At 52.3% G+C, this 21,695-nt stretch overlaps 1 protein-coding gene across 1 annotated transcript; it reads right to left on the bottom strand.

Annotated features, from left to right (window-relative positions):
- Positions 1 to 1,634: 1,634 nt before the first annotated feature.
- STK11IP (serine/threonine kinase 11 interacting protein) lies at positions 1,635 to 21,030 on the bottom strand. Its single transcript, XM_084265576.1, has 24 exons — positions 20,911 to 21,030; positions 20,305 to 20,507; positions 18,173 to 18,247; positions 17,787 to 17,882; positions 16,725 to 16,832; positions 16,447 to 16,518; positions 15,465 to 15,594; positions 15,178 to 15,281; positions 14,488 to 14,577; positions 13,390 to 13,431; positions 12,765 to 12,932; positions 12,380 to 12,461; positions 11,914 to 12,273; positions 11,550 to 11,740; positions 10,514 to 10,624; positions 9,674 to 9,869; positions 7,703 to 8,197; positions 6,124 to 6,239; positions 5,835 to 5,932; positions 5,466 to 5,644; positions 5,129 to 5,213; positions 4,651 to 4,727; positions 2,925 to 3,151; positions 1,635 to 2,610 (listed from the first exon to the last, which is right to left on the bottom strand). Exons 1-24 carry the CDS (start codon positions 20,963 to 20,965, stop codon positions 2,470 to 2,472), a joined length of 3,501 nt encoding a protein of 1,166 aa, XP_084121702.1. The 5' UTR covers positions 20,966 to 21,030; the 3' UTR covers positions 1,635 to 2,469.
- Between the last annotated feature and the right edge of the window lie 665 nt (positions 21,031 to 21,695).

A 21,695-nucleotide genomic window follows, 5' to 3' on the forward strand; every position in this document is an offset into this window, starting at 1 on the left:
GGAAGAATGGGGAAGACTTTAAAAGCGGCTATGTCCAGACATGAGCTGAGAGCTTTGGTTTCAGCAGCCCACACTTTGTCAGGCCCCTCAATGCACACCCAGCTGCTGGCGTGGCAGGGCAAAGGTGCAGCTCGACCAGGAGGGAAGAACCCACTCCAGGGGTGGCCTTGCTCTGGGGATCTGCTTTTGCAGAAGAGACATCAACGAGCTGGTCCAGTCACTCAAAGTTTGACTCTTGCCCTTTGTGAGAAACACAGCTATGGAAGGTAAAGGCAGAACTTCCACAGGCTCCTTAAATGGCAAGTTGAAGACAAAAAGCTCTGCTCTGACTCCTTCCCCTGGACAAAGCGCTAGGTGCTGGCAGGGCTTCCACTGAGCTCACTCCTGCTTGCCATCTGAGATCACTCCAAAGAAACGGAGAGCAGCGGCCATATGCCCATTTAGGAAGAGGGGAGAAAGCGGAATGCGTTGCGACATCTGCCTCAAGACAGTATAGATGTTGTCAATCAAGGCTGTAGAAGGGTAGATAAAAATATCATCCACTGCAAGCCTTCAGCAACCCAACTGCTTCTGGAAGTGACAGAAGAAAGTCTAATAGTGCAGTGATTCCAAGAAAGTGTCCAACTGCGTGCTGCAAGGTGGCTTTTGGACCACGGCGAAGTATGGAAACTGAACTACTCACTCGCTGAAGGGTATAGGGGTGGCATACCTGGGTTTGAGCAGGGAGGGAGCTTGTCTACCCAGGTGAGCCCAGAGTAGCAGGATGCTACCGGACCCAGTCACTGCTGTTTCCAGATGGCAGAAACTGAAGCCACACACACCAGCTTTGGGTACGTGTAAAATCTGGGTGTCATAGAGACTGTCGCAAAGAGCTGCCATACTCAGTACCCAAAGAAAATGGGTCATTGAATGAGAAATATGTATCTTCAAAGAAATCAAGATCGCCTTCACATAAGAGGTTTTGTCACCAAGTATTCAGGAGTGGGAAATCGTGCCCTGAAACTCGAGTTTGAACCCTTGTAGCCAGAGACAGCCATCAGTAAAGGTCCCCCCTTGGGGTATCAGATCCCACCCCGCAGCACCTTAATGCAAGAGGCCTGTGTCTGTGCTACCTCCCTGGGAGCTGCATCAACACACTTCATCTCCACTTGCTCTTCCCTGCGCAGGGTGCAGAGACCCCGTGCCATGGCCAGGCAGCAGCATCTTTTGAGCTGCATTTAACTCTACGCAGGAGAAGCTGAGATGAGGTAGAACCTGGTACAGGGAGGAACCTGGGGGCAGGTACTCCCACAGCCATTGCTCCTGTGAGAGGCCTGTACGGCACATAAGCAACTTACTGGGGCTGGAAGCCCACAGGACGCTCACCTGAGGGCAACTGTCACAGGAGGATGCAACTAATACCTGCTGTCAGTGTAATCCTGCTTGGGCCTTGTTCCTTTATTGTTGCTTGGGAGCCAGGGAGTGGAGAACACGTGTCTAGCAGCCCATCAGCACCCACCCTGAACAGGAGGGGAGAATGGCTCAAACACTGTGAGATGTTGGGGAACCCTCGAGGCTACTGCAAAGTTAGCATGCGAGACCTTACAAAGGCCTTACAGCAACAGGGTGAAACAAGGAAAACGTGACAATTTAATAAATATAAGCTTTTATTACAATAGAAAATAGTAAAACTCATGTTAAAATAGACTCTTGCTTTTGGACTGCTCAGAAAAGCCCAAGCCTCACTTTTACCTGCTAGTGCCCACCAGGGTCCTGACCCCTCATGGATGAGCAATACATGTCTGTGCTCAGAGCCTCCCAGCTCCTCCCTCCCTTCCCAGTGACAGTGAAAGACTACAGCAGCAGACCCAGCCTTGTCCCGCCCTGAAGCGGGCAGGAGCTCTCTGTGGGGTTATTAATACAATGTGCCCCATCCCCTTGTGCATTCAGGCTCCTGTTTGAAGCAGGCAGCTTTAGGGAAACCATGGACAAGAGGGAGGGTGAGGAAAAGAAAGAAAAACAAACCAGCAGCAGATAACAGCAGCTGTTCTGAGACAGCTAGGAAGGCAGCAAATACACCTGCTAGGAAGACCACAGCACCCAGCAGCCTCTGGCCTGCTGTTTGCCTAGTATCACCGCATGACCCACTGGACACGCTCTGGCCTGACTCCCCTCTTCTGTCAGTGACATTCCCTGTGACCCCAAAGGAGACTAGCAGACACTGCCAAATTAAAACTCTGTGTAGCTTATGCAGTGTTATGGGGAACTCCTCCACCTCCTCGTTCCCTGGCCAGCCCAGTGTAAGTGACTGACTGTGCAGTCTGGAACATCGTGTGCTCCCCTCCTCCTCATCTAAAAGGACCAGGGGCAAGAGTAAAAAACAGAGGCCACAGGACAGCAAGGTCACATGGGAGTGGGAGACACTTGTGCACCACTGCCAGTACAACAGCACTCTTGACTCCAAGTCCTGCTTGCCTACAGCCAGCAGGCTCACTCCAGTCCCTCGTACACAGCCTTCCGCAGCTCGATGGAGAACATCTCCTCCCAGGGCCCGCGGATCCACTCCACCAGCTCTACCAGGAGCTCAGGGCACTCAGTGCGGATGTGCCAAGTGCTCTCCACCTTCAGCACCTGGGAGGGAGGAAAGAGAGAGGGAGGTGGATGAGCAAGGCTTACCCTCAAAGGAGCTGTTCATCCCTTGAGCCACTATTGCCAGCTCCTCCCAATTCCTAAGTGACACCCTCCTCCCTCTCTGCTGCCAGCCCTGGAAGTGTCCCTGCATGACTTCCATTCAGCAGCAATTCGCTGTGCTCCCCAGCCTCTGCGGTGCAAGGCCCTAGGTTAGGATGAGAGATGACAGCCCCAAGACACTCTTGGCAGGAAGAGGATCTGAGCATAATCCAGCCCCCAGCATCTGGTATGACCCATGACCACCTCCTGGTTACCTCATCATAAAGCATCAGCTTGATATCACAAGGACAGAGTCGATAGGTTATGACATTGCTAATGCTGCTGATTGGCTGCTTCTCCTTCAACTGGACGCTGTTCCTAGGAGGCGTTTCTGCCTCATGGTCTTCATCCAAGGAGGGATGCACCTGCCACTGGTGATTCTCCTCCAGCAGAAACAGCATGCTTCGGGTGCTCAGCAGGGTCACAGGGAAAGCAGATGCCCCTAAAAAGGACCGGAGGGAATACGAGAGGCTTTGCTGTAAGCCTGAGTCACCAGAGAATTAGCTTTGCTCTCCGTTGCTGCCCTAGGGAAATGCTTTCCAGCAACAGTAACTGGGTGAACAGCCTTACCCAGCTTCCCGACTGAAGAGGGGGAGCAGGGTACCCAAACGTGGCTGGGCTTGACCAGCTCATCCAAGCTCCTGGTGGGGATAATGCATAATGAAGACCACACCTAGCAAGCCTTGTCCAGCCTACGTCCTCATGTGAGGACGGAAAGGACACTCGAATCCTTTGACCTCTCCAACATCCCCTTACTGTTCCTTAGTTAAAAGTCAGCAGCTCCAGCTAAAAGGACACCTTTTTTTTGCCTGAATTAACCTGGCTGCAGGTATCTCCTGATGGTGGGAACAGAAGGCACACAGGTTTAATACCAAGTTGTGATGTGTCACAGCTATGGCAGGAAGTAGTTTTGTTCAGCAGCTGGTCTCAGTGGGTGCAAGTGAAAAGCAAGAGAACTCGGGAACAAGGCTGATGCATGGAAGCAGGAACCACTAGCAGAGCTAAGCTGGGTCACAGGGGATTACAAGCTGCTACAGCAACGTTGCTTTTCTCGTCGCATCTCACTCTTGGGAATGAGTAGGAATGTCAGAAATGTAATACTTAATTAGTCCTGTCTATTTGGCAACGAGGCCTCAGTTGGCACTGTGTCCAGTTTTGGGCACTGTACTCTTGGGAGAAAACTGCAGAGTAAGAAAAACGCCTGTGAGGTTCTCCCTCCACGGGCTGATGTTCAGCTTGGGGAGACCAGTGAACACACTCCCCTCAGATCCACGCCCGTCTCGTTCTCTCACACCTCCCCAATGCCCAGCAGTGAATAATGGTGCAAGAGCTCTAACAAACTGGTGGGAGTGTGATTAACAGCTTGGCTGTGCTTCTCGCTGTCCCAAGCTAAGACAACACTGGAGTTGTTCACTGGATTCATATCCCAGATTCAGTGCATTTGGCCCTCAGCAAGTGCTGGAACAGAACTTGATGGGCTCCAGCAGGCTGCTCCTGTCCTACCGTCTCAGGTTCCAAACACCTGCTTCTGTTTTCCTAAACAGAGGAGCTTTTCAGCTCTTCACACAAACCAGCTGTGTATGACCCCTCAGCTTTCCCTCAGCTCAGGGCAATCATCCAGCCCTAAGATAATCTCCAGCTTCTCAGAAACCATTCTGAGTTGTCACCAAGCCTGGTGTACACGGCCAGCTGCTTCCTAGAGCCTCAACTTCCACGCAGAAAAGGCCTGGCAGGCTCACTGGGTATACAGGAAGAAGGATGCTGCTAGCCTATACATCTCACCACTAAAAAACCCCACCCAAAAAAGAGTCCTCACCCATGCCCCCACCCTGTCCTCACTGCTGGACTAGTGGCCCAGCTGTTTTCCCACAGACTGCACACTGAAAACACAAGCATGTAAGCACAAAGTGTAGGACACCTGGCCAATGAGACCTCCTGTACCTTGGATCAGATAGGCCAGCAGGTAGAAGAAACAAGTGTCATCTGCAGATTCTGCGGTCTTGGAGTCCAACAGAGGCCTGGAGGAGATACAACAACAGGCTGATCAGGGGAGCAGTCCTTCCTGCCCAGGTTTGCTGTGAGCTAGCTTCTGTTCACTGTCCTCCTGGGGAAGGGAGGGACCCAGCTCTTGCAGATGTTGCAAAATTCCTACAATTACTCTGCCCACAACCTTGTCAGCAAGGAACCAAATGCTTCTCGCAAGGGAAGCACCTCCCTCCATCATACTCCGCTCAGGCTCCTCCAGGAAAGCCAGAGGTGCTCTGCCTGGCTCAGTCCATGACACCCCTTTGCCTGCTCACCCCATGCAGCAGTGCCTCCTCCTGTACTGCCCTGTTTTGAGAACCGCGCTTCCCAGGCACTGCTGGACAAGAAACTCCTCTTCTATCCAAAACCCCAACCTCTCAGAGGCTGTACTTACCACAGCCAGTGCTGTGGATTCATTTCCACAGTGGGGATCTCCTTCACCTTACTCTTCTGCTTAGCAGGCAGCTCTTGCATGAGACCTAAAGAGGGGGAGAAGGTAGACAGGGCTTACTGCAAGCCCGAGGGCAGTACGTAATGGCTTAGAATGGTTCTCTGGTCCAAAAGAGGCACTGAAAGTTATGCCAGTGGGCTTCCTCTCCCCCAGGGTTTTTATTTTCTGAGCTGGCAAGAAGTGAATTTCCAACACACATCCAACTACAGCTCTCCTGGTAGCTCTCCAAGAACAAATCCTCCAAATCCCTTCCCCGCCCCCACTACAGCTCTGCTCTTACATGTCAGGGTCTGCAGGAACTGGTCACAGCAGCTTTGGTTCCGGATCAGCAGATTGTAGGAGGCTTTTGGGTTCTCAAACTCCATTCGCAAGCTCTGGTGGCAGAGTCCCACTTCCAGATGGGAAATATCAGACAGGTAGTGAGAGTCAGTCTTCTTCAGCCAGTCTGCAGGTTGTCCCCTATTCACAGAGCACAGCACTGAGCTGCAGCAGGCTGCCCATCTCCTCTCTCACATCAGATTGCAGCAGGGGCTTTTGCCAGCAGAGCCTTTGCATGCCACCACACCTCCCGGGTAAGGCAAGCACAGGCTGGCACGACCCAGCACTCACAGCCTTGCTGCAGGGTCTCACTTGCCACCATTCTCCTCACCTGATAGCCCCAGTGACTTCCAGCACATAAACCTTGAGATCAGAGGCAACCAGGATTGAGAGGAACTCTCCTTGTCGACCAAACTTCACCATAACCACCTAGAGCACAGAGAGGGTGGGTTACAGCACTGACCAGACCCTTGCCAGCCCATCTGAGGAAAGGACCAACTCAAGCACACTTCAGCTCCCTTCACAGCTCACAGTCTCTGAGATGTTACACAGGAGAAAAACTTGCAGGGTAGCAAGAAGGATAGCCAAGGAGCTGCAGAAGTGGTGCTGCAGGAGCTCACCTTGAGGAAGCACTGGAACTCCTCAGCATCCTCCTCAAAAACTTCCATATCCAGGTAGAGCTTCAGGCGATGATCCACGGAACGGAAGTCCCTCGTGTTCAGGAGGCCGCTAACAGCTGAGGAGAGCACAGGGAAGGGTTGACACTGCCCGCTGACCAGGGGACTCTGACACGTGCAGGCTGGCACCAGGGGAGCAGCGTCACCCCCTCTGCACACCCCCTTCCATCACATCTCTCCTGAAGACAAGGGGCCAAAGCCAGGGCTTTCCAGGCACAGGCCTCAATGCAGAGCCGCGAGGGGATGTCATTACTCCAGCACCTGATTCTCCAGATACACAAACTTTGGTCTAACCCACAGGTCTTCAACCTATGCTCACTTTGCTGACAGATGTGGCAGAAGGACAATTCTCTATCACAAATCTAGAAAGACATTTCTCATTTCAGCTGATGTCAGCTCAGGTCAACTTTCTAAACTCTGACTTTGACAGTATTAAGGCTGAAGGGGACTGAGGAAGACACCAATGAAACTGCTTAAGAACATCAGTAGGTTTGTCATGCAATGATATGACCAAATAATTCATACAATAGCCATGATGATGCCTGAAGAGTACAGACTTCCCAGCACAGCCTATTCTCCACCGGAAACACTAATCAACTACTCCTCAGAAGGAACTTTTTAATGGGCTCAATTTTAAATTGGGACCTTGCAACGTGACCAAACCCAAGATACTGCTTTAATTCTCACGCTTCAAAGGTGCAAGGCTGTACAATCCTAAACACTGGTCCTATACCAGCTGATCTTCAGAGGCACAGCAGTCTTGACAGGCTGGGGGAGATTTCTGCAGATCAAGAAGCTGATGGGTTTGGAAATGAGGACTAGACTGCAGGTGCAGTAGAGTCATTTGGTGGGCTGGACTATATACCTCCATAGCTCCTTTCCAACCTCAGTTATTCTGTAAATCACAAGCTGGTGCCCAAGCAAGGCAGTCTGCTACATCAGAAATCCAAGGCCTGTCACTAAAAGCATTTGTGGACCACCTAGTAACTCCTGCCTTGTACAATGCACTCACACAGCCAGCCAAGTCTCTTCTTTTGGACAGGCTTTGTCGCCTGAAGCTCACAAAGACTACTGAGGAAACCACCAGTAACTGTAGATCCATTAACCAGAGCCTCCAACACACACACCAGCCTCACACTGTGCTTCGGTCAGAGACTAAAGACTGAGATATCATGCACACTGCTCCTCAAAGGCAATGCTCCAGTTGGCAGCTCCCTGGTGCAACAGGAACCCGGCATGTCTGTAACTGAGCAGTGCAGATCCCAGAACACGACCCTATTACTCAGAGTCTGAGGAATATGAGGGATTAGGAGCTGACTCAGTTTTCCCTACCTTCAGGCGTGAGGGTTGAACTGAGAGGGACAATCTCTCCTCTCAAGAACCATGGTCACTGCTGCCCATGCTTTGTGACCCGCCCCCTTCTCCCTTAAACAGGAGGCAGAGCACTCTGCAAGCACCAGCGATAAAATCCAACACCAAGCTGTGCACACCCCTAAACCCTGCACAGCTCCTGCATACTCACAGGGACTGAGATTCCACGTCTCCTCAGACTCGGAGTTCAGAGAAAGCTGGGAAGGAGTGGGCCCACGTGAGACGCTGTAACGGTAGCTCCCCATCAAGCTGCCCCCATTGGTGTCTGTGTGGCTGAGGGACAAGTACTGGCTCTTCATGCCCAGGTCCTTCTTTCCACAGCCCGCATCTGAGCTGCGGGAGCTGGAGTGGAGGGTGCCGTCGTGCTCGCCGCTCAGCTCGGGGGTCCTGGTGCTGTTGCTGGTATCCACCTCCGAGCTGTCCTCCCCGCCGATGTAGAACTTTCGGCCCTCGCTGGCCAGGGCAGGTGCTTCCTCTGGGCCCTCCTGCTGGCTGCCTCCTTCCAGCACAGAGTCAGACAGGTCCTCGCTCGTGCTGTCAGGGCAAGGTGGCAAAGGTGTGCTGAAGCTGATCTCTGAAGGCAGGATGACCACGTGGTCACTGGAACAACTGGGACAGGCTATGGGATCGCCAGCTGCTGCGGCACCTGTGGAAGATTTCATCAGGGATAAGGAAAAAAGCAGAACTGATCTCCTCCAACAAGATGTTACTCCCCCACCCTGCAAACCAGAAACCATCCCTTTCAGGGTAGACAGTAGTTGCAGTCCAACTTGAGCAGCTTGTTGAGCAACTCTGTTCAGAACCACAGCCTACACACCTCCCCTCACCAATCAACGAGACATTCTGGATCAGTGCCAGCATCCACCTAGAATAGCTCTGTTCAGATTTGGGGTGACCAGAGCATGCCGTAGTTGCAACTGAAACTACACTGGGGCTTTGGCTCATGCTTTTCCTCCACTTCATGTCCTCAGGGGCTCTCATAGGCTCTAAAGCCCAAGCTTGTGACCAGTGAATCCCACCTTCCCACCTCCAGCCCCAGCTTGGTTTCTCCTCCAGCCAGCCAAACCACAAGCATGCCGTGCCCCTTCTCTAGCTGTCCTCATCCCTCCTGAAACCAATTCCTGATGCTTCACCCATGCCACAGGAGACTCCCAGATGGATCTTGGGACTCTGACTACTCTGGTGGAGGGGGATAAAGTCTCTCAGGGTGTTAGAAAGTGCTGCAGCCAGGATAGGCCCTCTGTCCCCACTACAGCTCTTTGATCCCAGGGTGCTTCGTCAAATAAGCATCATCTGCCGAGCTAGGGCTGGGCACTCCCCATTTCAAATACAAACTGAGTTTCTCAGAACTTGACAATCAGGAGATGTCTGTTCAGCACTAGCCATGCCTCAGCCAAATTACCACATGTCATTTCAGACACCCGGAGAAAAATGTGGATAAATGGAAAAGAGCACAATGGAGCCCAGCAAGAATAACTGCACCGTATGACAGATGACTGACAAGCAATTTATCTAGGGAGCTGAGCTTTTTGAGTCTAGAGATGGGAAGACAGGACTAGTCACAGGGGGAGAACTATGGTCCTCGAGTACAAAGAAAGGAATAAATCATTCCCTATTAGGGAAGCAAGAGTGGGCTTAAGATCACAGCCAGGGAGATTTTGGTTAGGGTTCCAGTGGCTTTTCTGATGTCTAACTGCCAAAGTTTTACCTGAAATACTGGAGAAGATTCCCCAGAAGCCTTTGCTAGTAAATCTGCTTTAGAATGAAGTGGTCTCTGTGGCAAAAGAGCCCACGGTTTCAACAGGACAAGAGACTATGTGACCTTTAAGGCCTTTCCCAGACTCCAAATTTCTATGGACCATCTGCAGTTTCCAGCACCCCTATGCTCTACCAGACCCCAGGCCCCCTACAACAGGGGTGCTGTTTGCCTAACATTGGAACAGTGCCTTACTCCAGCTAGTGAACAAGGCAGGCTCTTCCCAGTCCAAGTGAGTACACCCCCTAACAGCTTTTAATTCCAGTACCTCCTCTGCTATCCATTCCATGCTCTGCACCACAGCCACCATTTGGGTGGTCTACTTGGGCATCAGCAAGCACCCTTTTTCTGGGCACTACATCCTACCTTGATCTGAGGCATCTAGGGTCTCCAGGATTTTGGTGTCTCCAACCTCTGAAGGATAGGGACCTTGATGCCAGAGAGCCAGGGACTGTGAAAACTCCTGCTTGCATTTCAGGCACTGGAACTTTGTGGATCCCTTCTCCTGGTCCCGATTTCGCCGATTCTCCTCAACAGCTGGGGACAGCACTTCAAGGACACACTAGAAGTAGCAGCACGGGGAAAAGAGTGCTAGCAGGCAGCTATAACCATCCTAATAAAAGCAGGCCTCTGACATCAGCAAGTCTCCTCACGTGCCTCATTTTAGAGTGCAAGGGGTGCAGAGCCATTACCCAGCTAACAGTCCAGCAGCCAGTTGTACTGGCTTCACTGCAGAAGACCAAGAAAACCTGTTTTTGCTGGTCTGTGCCTTGTATGTACATACTGATGGGCTCCCCCTGGAACTCTGGTCTCAAAGGTCCCATCTATTTGCGTCTCCTCTGCAAAATCTTGTTTAAATGTACTTAACAGTATCCCCAGGAAAACACTTGGGTTTGTGACCAGCATCCCTGCAGGAGCCCTGCAGACCAGAGCAGCCACAGCACTGGCAGGGCACTGCAGGCTGGCACATCGCTCAGCACGCAGGAAATGTTACTTTGCACAAACAAGTAAGGATCACTACACTGACCACCAACTTTTCACCCAAAAGCTCCCAAAAACGACAAGGTTCTCCCCTTGAGAGCTTACACACCAGGCATGGGCTGCCACAGAGCAGCAGTGGGGTGCACTCTGTGAACAGGGACCCTGAGCTGGCTGGCAGAATTCAGTGTCTCTGGTAAGGCTGCCCCCTCCCCAGGCTGTCCCTACCTGTAGGCACTGCTCTGGGCAGTCATCAAGCACCACGTATTTGCGCTTCTGCCGGTCCTTACGAATGTAATTGAAGTGCAGGGTGAGAACAGGGAAAACTCCCTCCAGGTCCTGCAGGAGACAGAAAATACTGTTCCTAGAAAGAGGGAGCAGGATGCAGTGTACACCCTGCACTTGTCTGCAGTTACCTGAAATGTGGCCATGCACAATGAAATTTGTAAGCCTCTGGTAGCCCTCCATAGCTGATAGTGTTTGGGAGCGTAGTAAAACAAGCATAAATACACATAAAGCTCATGACTGATGAGGGAAACAGTAAGTTTCAAGGTCCAGAAGAAGCATTTCAAACAAAACACCTTTTCATGGAAGTATTTCAGAAGACTATCAGGACACAAACATTCAAGAGGTACAAGGGAAGGAAGAAAAAGATAATTAGTTGGAGCTTTTGGGGAAAAGAACATTAGAAAAGCCTGAAAATGTGCCTGTGCACACACTGAGTGTTACAATCCTGCCATGAGGAAAACGAGATCTCCAAAATCCCTCCCTAAAGGACCACAAAAGCAAAATAGGGCTTGTGGTGCTGAAACATGCACCTAGAGCAGAAGGAAAATCACCATTGGCCCTTCCTGAACATCCTGCTAGGCTCAGCGCTGCGTTCTAAGAAAAGTGTGATCCACAGACAGTCCTCCAAGGCCAAGGGAATATCCCAGTGAGGAACGGATGGATAGGAGGTGTCCATTTCATTCAGGCTCCTCTGAGAGGTGTCTCATTCCTGTGCACTGGAACAAGTCTAGCTATTATCTTTTTAACTCCAGCTTTGGAACAGAACTGCTGCTGGCTTCTGCTGCATTCCTACAGTACCCTAAGCAATGCAGATGCTGTTAGATACACACACACTGTGTGGAAGCAATACCAAATCAATCAGACTTTGCATAAGCTAGGAAGAGACCTGCAGGGTACTCTGACAGAAGCCCAAATCCAAAATGCTGGCCCACACTAGGAATCAGATGTCAAAAGCTTCCACAGTGGCATAACTCACCATCCTCTTCCAGTTCATTTTGGAGGTCTCCACCTTCTCCAGGCATTTCAGCTCCAGCTTGTGGAGGACTCTGGCAGCCTTCAGTTCCACCTCAATCACATGCTTTGCTGTGACTCGCAGGAAGATCCAGTCTGGCTCTGGGTCCCCTTCACCTTCTATTTGGCTCACCAGCACTGGCTGGCAAAGGTCCACTGCCAAACAAGACAGTACAGGTCAGTACACATAGCAGGACTTCAGCCCTGCTTGGCGCAATTCCTTAGAATCCCAATACTGGGCAGCACAATAAAGCTTCAGGGATAACACATTTGATCCATCTGTTCTATCACCACCTAAGCCTTCAAACAGCAGCGAAAGACCTATTTACCTTCTGGCTTCTCCTCTTCTTCCTCCCCCAGCATTAGCTCATCTGCCTCTTCTTCTCTCTCTTCTTCTTCCACAGGCTGATCCAGTTGTGCTTCAGGCTCTCCCACTTCAGCGTCATTTGAAGAAGGAGAGGATTCTTTCTGAGATACTTGGGGGTTTCCCTGCTCTGGGTCAGAGCTCTCACTCTGCATGTCCGTTGCAGCAGCTCTGCCTGTGATCTCATCCGCAGAACGGCTGCGGCAGATGGCGGACGCTCGGTCATGCTCCTCCAGGTGCCTCCTGTACTGCAGCCAGTCAACACCGAAACGATCTCTGAAGCTGTCCAAGCGCTTCATCTCCTTCTGATGCTGCAGGACCAGGTCTGCAGAGAAAAACTTGGGAAGTATGACAACAGTCACCAAGCCAGAGCGCTCCTCTGACTTTGGTCAGGTCAGCTGCTGTGTTATCAGCAAGAAGACAAGCCTCACCAGCAGAGAGAGGTAAAGCCTGGGGCTCGTGTTCTATGTCACTGGGCTCTGAAATGCTTGCTCTGCGCACTTTGACTTTTCCCTGGAACAAACAGGATAAGAATAGTTGGGAGGCACCACAACAACCAAAACACGTCTGATGAGGGGCTCTGCCAAGCTGAAGGGTTTATAGCCCTGCAGAAGCACACTCTCAAACATTTGTCACAGTATATCAAGACTGACTGTAAGCCCAGCCCCTTCCTAACACAGGGCATCACAGAGGCTCAGCACCAGGCAGTCAGAACAAGACTGCACCCACAGAACACCAAGGGGCCGCTTTCACACCATGGCAGTCCCTTCCCCCAACAGGCCTCTACATGAGTAAGATGCTATCTCAGTCCCAGACCTTGCTTTTCTTCCGAGGGAGCTTGACAGCCACATTCTCTGCTGGGGACTGACTGTCGCTGAAGTCTGCAGCACAGGAACTCTCCAGAGCACTGCGGTCCAGCACTGTCTTCTCTGAGGTAGAAGTGTGGATGGACTGAGATACACTTTGCACTAGTCTTGGAAGGTGCTAAAGCCAAAAGAAAAGAAGGATGACTGCTGAGTGCAGAGGGGAGACAAGGTAACCAAGCCACAACTCAGGCTGACAACTTCACCACCCCTTGCCCCAAACTTTCCCCATCTCAAAGTGGTGACAACAATTTTACTCAATCTCTGTCTTTCCTAAAGACAACAGATGGGAAACTGATAACTGTTTGTTTTGCTCACATGTAATTCAAGTGTCAAGTACCAGATAGTACCTGAAAAGGAAATTGTCAAGGCTCCAAGTTCTGCCAGGCCACACAGGAAAGAACAAGTTACACTGGCCAGTCCCAACAATTACAAGGAATCAGCATGGACTGAGCCAAAACGAACTGTGTCAGAGAGTCAAGGGAGCCAGCAGAGATGTAATGGATGAACAACACAAAAACCCATCTCAGGTTCCCACTCCCGCAGCCAGTAAATCAGTTCACATAACTGGTACTTACCGCTAGGTCTGAGGAAGAGAGTGGCTCCCCATCCAAGAGGAACTGTAATGAGAGACCCATCTGCAGTCAGATTCCATTTGGCTGGCACATACTCAGGACCACACCTGCTGGCTCCTGTTCCCCTTTGGGCCACCCTAGGGTTGGGATCCCTGGCACAAAACTGCAGAGACTACCAGAAGCAACCCTGTTCCTGCCGAGCCATCACTCCCTTAGTTGCAGCTACCTCACCTGATTGCACATAGGGCCACAAGGAACACTGTGGTTTTCCTGTTTCCAGGCTTTATAAATCCCAGAGACATATCCAAGACAGTTCACAGAAGAGATACAATAGGTTATTCTGCAACAACTTACAAGTTGTTTTGAGCGGTAACGATTTGCAGCTCAAAGCTTGTACCCCCCCTTCTAGCCTGAGTTTACCTAGCTTCCAGTAACTTGAGCTCAGTAAAAACTTGTTTCAAGGTACACTCTGAAGACAATGGATCCAGCCATTTGCCACTACTGTGAAAGGCAGACCAGCTCTGGAATGCCTCTGACCTCAGCAAGCAAGTTTACTTTGCTAATTGCCAGAATGCTGTCTTTGCTCGTTTCTTTATCTGAAATTGAGATTACCAGGAGGTGATTTAAGCACCAGAGTGCAAGTGAAACAGTGATGACACCTAGCTGAGAGCAGAACGATGGGGAGAAAGAAAGAGGTGGACATGGCTGTTACAGGAGTGCGTAATTAGGCAAAGTGGGTCAAGATGGTGAGTTCCTTCTTTGCAAAGTCCAACTACATAGTCACTATCAGGAACAGAGTTCTGGGACCATCAGTGCACCAAACTGATGAAGCAGGCATCGGTTTAAGATCTGAGGTCTTGCAAACCTGACATCGGTATCCAACTCTGTCTGCCCTGGCCAGCACACCACAGAAGAAATTAAGGATAAACTACTGTAACTGAAAAAAAAAAACCCCAAACCAAACCACAAAACAATCACCACTGTTACAGCCCTCAAATAAATGTTCAGGTTTGTGAGGTTCTTTCCCATCGTTTGCCAGCGAGTGGCCGAACACCCGAGGCCTTCAACAGCAGGGGCAGGAGGCAGGTGGGTGATACTCACGCTGGAGGAGGCTGCCCTGGGAGACAGGTGTACGAGGGTTGCAGATCGGTGGTTTTGATGGAACCATAATGGGTTTCCCTCTAAATGCAGCTGGGTGGGGGAAATAAAGAAATTGTTACTGGAAGCAACATTCTATACCCCAACCTAATCTGCCTGCAGGCTCTGGACTCTTCTCCCTGCCTCAGGAAATATTCCTGCAGCGGAACAGTGATCAGGCCAGCAGAGGACTAAGCTTTTACGATGCTTCCTGAAATTTGTTTGGCAAATAGAGACAGAAATTAAAGTACTTCCCCTAAATCACTGGGAACTTTTTAGGTACTGACTCCAAGAAGTGTTGAGAGAACAATCCTTTGCAGGCTATCTTCCTTCACAAGCACTACAGTGACTGCAGTTCTCCTCCTACAGACTTCTCTGAACGCACAAATCCATAACGGGATTTGGGGAGGATCTTTACTGAACTTGGCAGTGTTAAAATCAGAGAAGGGGAGCAAGGAAGTGGGGAGGAACACATGGAAAAAGGTTAGTTTGGGCAGGGGTCACTGAGAATGAAAGCTGAAATACAGATCAGCTTCCTGCGTTAAAATTAAATGCTTAATGGTTGAGCTGATCTTTCAAAACGCTTTCCTTACCACAGTCTCCACCTTTCACCCCCTGACCATGATGTCTAATCTACCCACCCATCAGGCTTACTTTTTTTACACAGTGTAGAGAGGACAGTGGTGCCAACTGGGCATGTTCCAGCAGGAGGTTATAGGCCACGTCCAGGTGCTGCAGATTCACTAGATGTTCAACCCCTGCAAACAAAGCAAGAAGCCATCAGCATGGCAGGAGATACAATTTAGGAATCTCCCACCTACCCCTCTCCCCCAAAAGTGAACCCCATTAAAAATAGCTGTGCCCGAGATTTCAAGTCCTGTTCCTCCTTAAGGAATGGAGAAAGGCCTCAAGCTCAGAGGGTTTCTCCCTTGTGGACTCACCATCGATGCTGTCGAGCTCGTTGTTGCGCAGGATCAGAGTCACCAGCTTGGATCGGCTGAAGATGCCAAGGTTTGGCACCTTGGACAGGAAGTTATAAGCCAAATTGAGGTACTCTAGTTCTGTAAGGGTCTGTTCAGAGAGAAGAGGAGGGGGAGATCAATTGGGACCTTAGCTCAAAGCCTGATCCTGGACTCAAGACAGGGGAGTTTCTCGAGGCCATTTCTGCAGCAAGACTTCAACATTCACATTTGGAGTGGTTTGTCATGGGGCACTCAGCATGGCCTAACTACTTGATAAAATTTGCTAGGAGTCAATGGAGCACTGGAAGGACCCCTGGTCCTCAACAAATGGACTGAGCTACCAAAAGAAGCCCTTTCTTACCTTGGCAAGGATGCTGGTGAACGATACAACATAAGCCCCACAAACTCCATGAAAAGCTGTTTTACAGCTTCTCTTAAAAGAAGCAGATCTAGCCCAGCACAGCATGGATTTCATTGCCATTCCCTGCACAGAGCACGTGGCACTGATGGACTCCTGCCTTTCTGAAGCAACTGGCGGGAGATCTCTGAGAGTGAGAAGGAAATGCTACAGGTGGTCTGAATAACCTGAACAGTGAGTGTCTACAGCCCATGCCTGGCAACGTGTTTCCCACCTGCTGCACAGGCTGCAGGAAAGGCTCAGCCACAACGGAGTGCACACCATGTGTGTGACTGTATGTACAGTGCACACCGTGTGTCTCGCTGTATTTACCACTCTGCACTCCAGTGTGGCCGAGCGATATGGACACAGAGGCACAGGGGCTGCATGTACAGGACAACAGCGTCAAGGCTGCCAGCACCAGCTCTAAATCACATTCCTGATGGGCCACATCTCAGATTTCTTTTGTTATACTTCACCTGCCAGGCACATGGTCAGTGATCAGAGCACTTGAGAAATATCCTGTCTGTATGAGGAAACTGGTGCTCAGCCCAAGGTACTCACTGTTAAATAGTGCTCGCAATCCTGGATCTTGTTGTGACTCAAATCCAAGACTCTCAAAGCATTCAGTAATTGCTGAAGGACAAAAAAGATACAGCTCAGATCTTACAAATGTCTCCATTGCAGCATGGAAACCCTGTCCTGCTGGGAGAGGTCAGCAAGATTAACACTGCCCACTCCCTCCCACCTGGACCTAGCAGCGTCAGTAGAGGAGTGCCCAGTTCTTGACTGTGATCATCTCCTCTCTTCCCCTCAGTCATCCAGGAAGGATGCCCACTCACCAGCGAGTCATCCAAGGTAGTGATTGAGTTATAGCTGAAGTTCACAGTCTGCAACTCCAACCACGGGAGGGCACAGCTCAGATCTCCGCCACATGCTGAAATGATTTCCTAGGAAGAAGTAAGGAGCCATTCCTTGGTGAGTACCAGCTGTTACAGGAACAGCAGATGAACACAGGAGAACAGCCAGTCTAGAACAAGGCTGGCATATTGTGCTTTACAGACCCTGCCTTGCCTAGAGTGGCAATGACTTACGTCACCAAATCATGTATTTGGAGTGGTGGGAAGTCCATGGCTAGATACTTAGAAAGGAGGAGAAATACTTTTGCTGCCTACACTCAAGTGGCAGCAGTTAACCTGTTACAGCTCCTAGGTTCTGAACACTAAGCACAAAGTTTTCATTCTAACAAAACCCTTTGCAGCCCTGCATCAAAGCAGCAGTAAAGTACACACGCCCTGACCAAACAACCTGTGCTCTGGCAGACAAAAGCAGGTCTCAAAGCACTCCCTACCAGCAGCCCCTGTTGCCCAGCAGGCAGCTGCTACTGTGCCACAGAGAGCAGCCCGGAGCCCTGCAGCTAGCACAGCCCACGTTGTGTGGTTCTCTGTGGCTGGAGCTTGCCTTCATGTCTCAGAAACCTGCTGTGCACCACTGCAGATAAGACACCAGGGCACAGCATTCCCTCTGACAACCAGCTCTAATTTAAGGCTGGTGAGACACAGTGAAATAAACCTTGATCAGCTGCAAGCCTTTGGAGGTGGAAGCAGCCAGGCACACGCAAGAGTCAGACCCAGCTGATAGAATAATGACTGGAGCCAGACATTCTCCAGCAGCTCAAATGACACTGCACAGCACACGTGTGTCCAACCAGGGGTACTTCAAGACTCAAGGAGACTCAGGGAGAGTCAGGAGTGGGTAGCCAGAACAAGGAAGGGAGAAAAAGCCACATACAACATAGATTGATGATTAACCCTTTGTCCTACATCTTCCCTGTGTGAAGGGCTGTAGGATCACAACAGCCTTTCTCCTGCAATTTTCCCCACGAGCTGTGTAGAAACACTCACCTCCAGCGTGTTGATACATTTGCAACAGGTTAGAGATTCCAGCTGGGAATAGACAAATCGCAGTCCCCGGAGGCAGTGTGGAGGGACAGACCTCAACTGCAGCAGGGACAAGAAAGTAAGGACAAAATACATCGAAATGTTATGGTGTAAGGGCAGCTGCCATCCCAGGCCCATCTCTGCAAGGGATCTCCCATTTCCCTGCTGGAGCCTCCCGCCCAAACACTCCAGCCTTTGCTCATAATCCTAACTTCACCCCAAAAGAGTACTGCAGGAGTTTAGACTCAGCCTCCTAGGGAAGCCACAAAAGCCTACCCGGTGCAACCACGAAACTACACCAAGAAAAGCCAAACAGCAAGGCTCAAAGCCAGTTCTGCCCCTACACTTACTTCCAGATGCCGGAGGGACTTGAAAGGGAAGATCTTCACAGCAGACTGCAGAACACAGTTTGGAACATGAACGAGCTAGAGAAATCAGAAAAGAAGTCTCATGTCAAGCGTGATGTGAGCTACAGTACCACCTTCCTGATGCAATGACTACAGGGCCTTGAACAGTTCAACTCCAGCTCAGGTTCTCTGACAAGCCTTCCCCCAGTGCTGGCACCCTGTCTCACAGGTCTCTGTCTCCTGGGCCCATGGGTCAATAGAGGACAAAGAGAAAAACATGTTATCTAGCACAAGGCCAGACCCTAGAGCTCCTTCTCTTCTCCCCTGTCCACATGGCTTCACTACTTTTGGAACAACAGGGAGGTCTGACAGCTGGATTCTCCATCAGCTGCCACTAACAAATCCACTCAAAAAGGATAAATCTAACTGTTGGAGCTCTGTTTGTCAAGAACTGAGCTGAACTAGCATGCTGGCGGGATGTGTGCACGGGCCTTTCACAACAACAGGCCAAATAAGGCCAATGACAAGCAGATACAATGGAAAACAGAGTTGGTCTCCAGGACACTTGGCATTAGAGTGAGATGCCTCCAAACCATCTCTTTGTGTCCTGTAGTGCAGCCACAGGCTCCTTCACCACAGGGTAGCTCAGCTGTGTGCATGTACCACCCAGCAGCCTGTTAAATCCAACTTCTTAGGCTTTCTACGGACAGCAAGCACATAAACAGGGCTTCAGGGGACATGAGCCATGAAGCAGTTAACGCTTCCACTGCGGACACCATGGTACCGCTGGAGAGACCGTCTCTGCCAGCTACATCCCTGTTCACGCAGCAGTGACTCATCAGGTGCAGAACAGACATCCCAAGGCCCCGTCACTGCTTCCACAGTTACAGTCCTGGCGGCAATGAATCACTGCCCACTGCCTGCCAGCACTAATGCAGCATGCTGAACAAGGCATTACGCTGGGAAGCTCCGGTGATCAGTTTCAGCACAGCTTATTTCGGATGCCATCCTTGCCCTGTGTCCTGACTTGGCTCATCTCCCTCCACTGTCTTAAGAAACTGGTCAGGCTGATATAAATTATTAGTTTCTCTAAGTAAATGAGTTACCACACAATAATGGGTAGCTTCCCCTTCTTTACAGGCTTGTAACAGAAAGAGCCCATCTTTGGTTAACACAGGCACTCACCACAACATCCTCCTGACAGCAGCGTCCCTCCTCGCTTCCTCCTACCAGGGAACCTGTGTTTCTTCACAGGCTCCACTCCAATCTCCACCCTCAGCACACTGCTACAAAACCCTCCCAACAATATTTAGATAGTCTCTCCAATCTCTCTCATCTGGAAAACACTTTTAAAGACCTTGAAGGCCAAAGTGCTCAGCCACACCACCTCTTGAGCACCACTGTGGAACCTAAGAACAGCTGCAAACTCCCTCTTTCAGACCCGTTTCACCTCTCCTGCCTTTCTAGCAGTGTCCCTGTATAGTGACATGCAGCCTCGTAACACATACTGCCTCTCTAAAAGATCTCTGAAGAATCCCAAGCTCCAAGCTTTTATCCTTTTTACAGACACCTTAAAATTAAGGAGGCCACATTACCAGCATTGTCCCATGCTGTGAAACAGACCAACCAGAGCCACTGCCCAGGCAGCAGCACGTGAAGCTCAGAAATCGGGAGCAGGAGGTCACGGAGCAGTGGGTGCATCCAACATCTAACTCTGCTCCCCACGCACCCGGGCCCTGCTGCCCTGTGCAGATCAGTCACCACGCAGGGAGCGCTCAGTTGTGCTCAGTGGCCAGATACTGCCCGAATTGCTCAAGCACTTCAGGAAACAATCATTCTCCCAGCAATGTCAACACCATACCAAGGTCAGAACGTAACTAACCCCTGTTGCCCCCATTTTTAACTCTGAAAAACTTTCTGCTGAGTTGCACGGCCAATCCTAGAGGAAGTAGCTACACACTGTCGTGCTGAACTCCAAGCAAAGCCCTGAGAGAGCCACCCGACCCACATAAGGTGCAGGTCAGACGGGGTCAGCGGGCACCAAAGGAGGCCAGCCTGGAGAAGGCAGCCATGCCTGCCACCGGCCAGCCTTGCACCCCCGGTTCCTCACACCCCAGGCCATGGCCGGCACAGACCTTCAGGGAGTGAGTCTTCTGCAGGACGTCGAAGAGGAACTGTGCCTGGAGGATGGCGGCAGTCTCGGCCGGGTGCGAGGGCAGGGCCACGAAGCCCCGGTTCTGGTTGCGAGAGCCCAAGTGCTGCTCGAAGACCTGGGTGAGGTGCTGCAGGGTGGGGGTGAGCAGCGTCAGCGTGCTGGAGCCGTCCAAGACGAGGTCGCCTGCAGGGAAGGGAAGAGAAGGGAAGAGAAGGGAAGAGAAGGGAAGAGAAGGGAAGAGAAGGGAAGAGAAGGGAAGAGAAGGGAAGAGAAGGGAAGGGAAGGGAAGGGAAGAGAAGGGAAGAGAAGGGAAGAGAAGGGAAGAGAAGGGAAGGGAAGGGAAGGGAAGGGAAGGGAAGGGAAGGGAAGGGAAGGGAAGGGAAGAGAAGGGAAGGGAAGAGAAGGGAAGAGAAGGGAAGAGAAGGGAAGAGAAGGGAAGGGAAGGGAAGGGAAGGGAAGGGAAGGGAAGGGAAGGGAAGGGAAGGGAAGGGAAGGGTAAGGCCGGGCCGGGCCGTGAGCGCTGCTGCTCCTACACCGCAGCCGCGCGCGGCCCGGCCCCGCGGAGCTGGCGGCGGCCGCCACTCACCCGCCTCCTGCAGCAGCCGCGCCAGGCCGCACACCAACGCCTCCGCCGCTGCCATCTGCGGGGCCGGGCACCGAGACCGAGGCGGTGGCGACCGAGGCGGTGGCGGCGGCCCGGGCCAGCCCAGCGCCACCCGGCTCGTCCCGCGCCGCCGCCAGCCCCGCGCACTTCCGCGTTACCACAGAGACGCGCCCTTCCGTCTCACCAAAGAGGAGGCAGCGGCGGCTAGAGCGCCGCCGCTTACATCCGGTTGCCATGGAGCCCGCCCCAGCGTCCCCCTCCCGCCCGGCGGGGCCCGCGCCCCCCGGCCCCCGCCCCGCCGCCCCGCGCCGCCGGGGGAGCGCCCCGCGCCGCCGCCCCGCAGCCCCACCGGTAAGCGGGGGCGGCACAAAGCGGGGCGGCGGGGCCCGCCTCGCGCCCTGCGCAGGGCCGGCGGGAGGCCGGGGCCGCAGCGCCGCCCGCCGCCGCCGGCGCGGCGCGGCACGTGTCGGGCGGAGCGCGGTGGCGGGGCCGGGGCGCGGCGCGGCGGCGGGCGGCTCTCCTTCTCCGGCGGTGCGAGGTACGGGCCGGGCGGGGGTCGGTGGCGGGGGGGTGGAGGTGGGAGTCCTGGAGCTCGCCCCTCCGCTGCCTCGGCTGCAGCAGCCCGCGGGCGCCGCGAACACGCGTGGCGGCTGCCGCTGCCCCGCGGAGCCCGGGCGGCCCCGCTTGGCCGCCCTCCCCCGGCCCCTTGTGCGGGGCTTGGCATGCGCAGGGTGCTGGGGCGCTGCGCGGGGCAGGGTGCTGCTCCG

The sequence above is a fragment of the Gallinula chloropus genome (genome assembly GCF_964237585.1).
Source record: "Gallinula chloropus genome assembly, chromosome: 5".
NCBI classification, from domain to species: Eukaryota; Metazoa; Chordata; class Aves; order Gruiformes; family Rallidae; genus Gallinula; species Gallinula chloropus.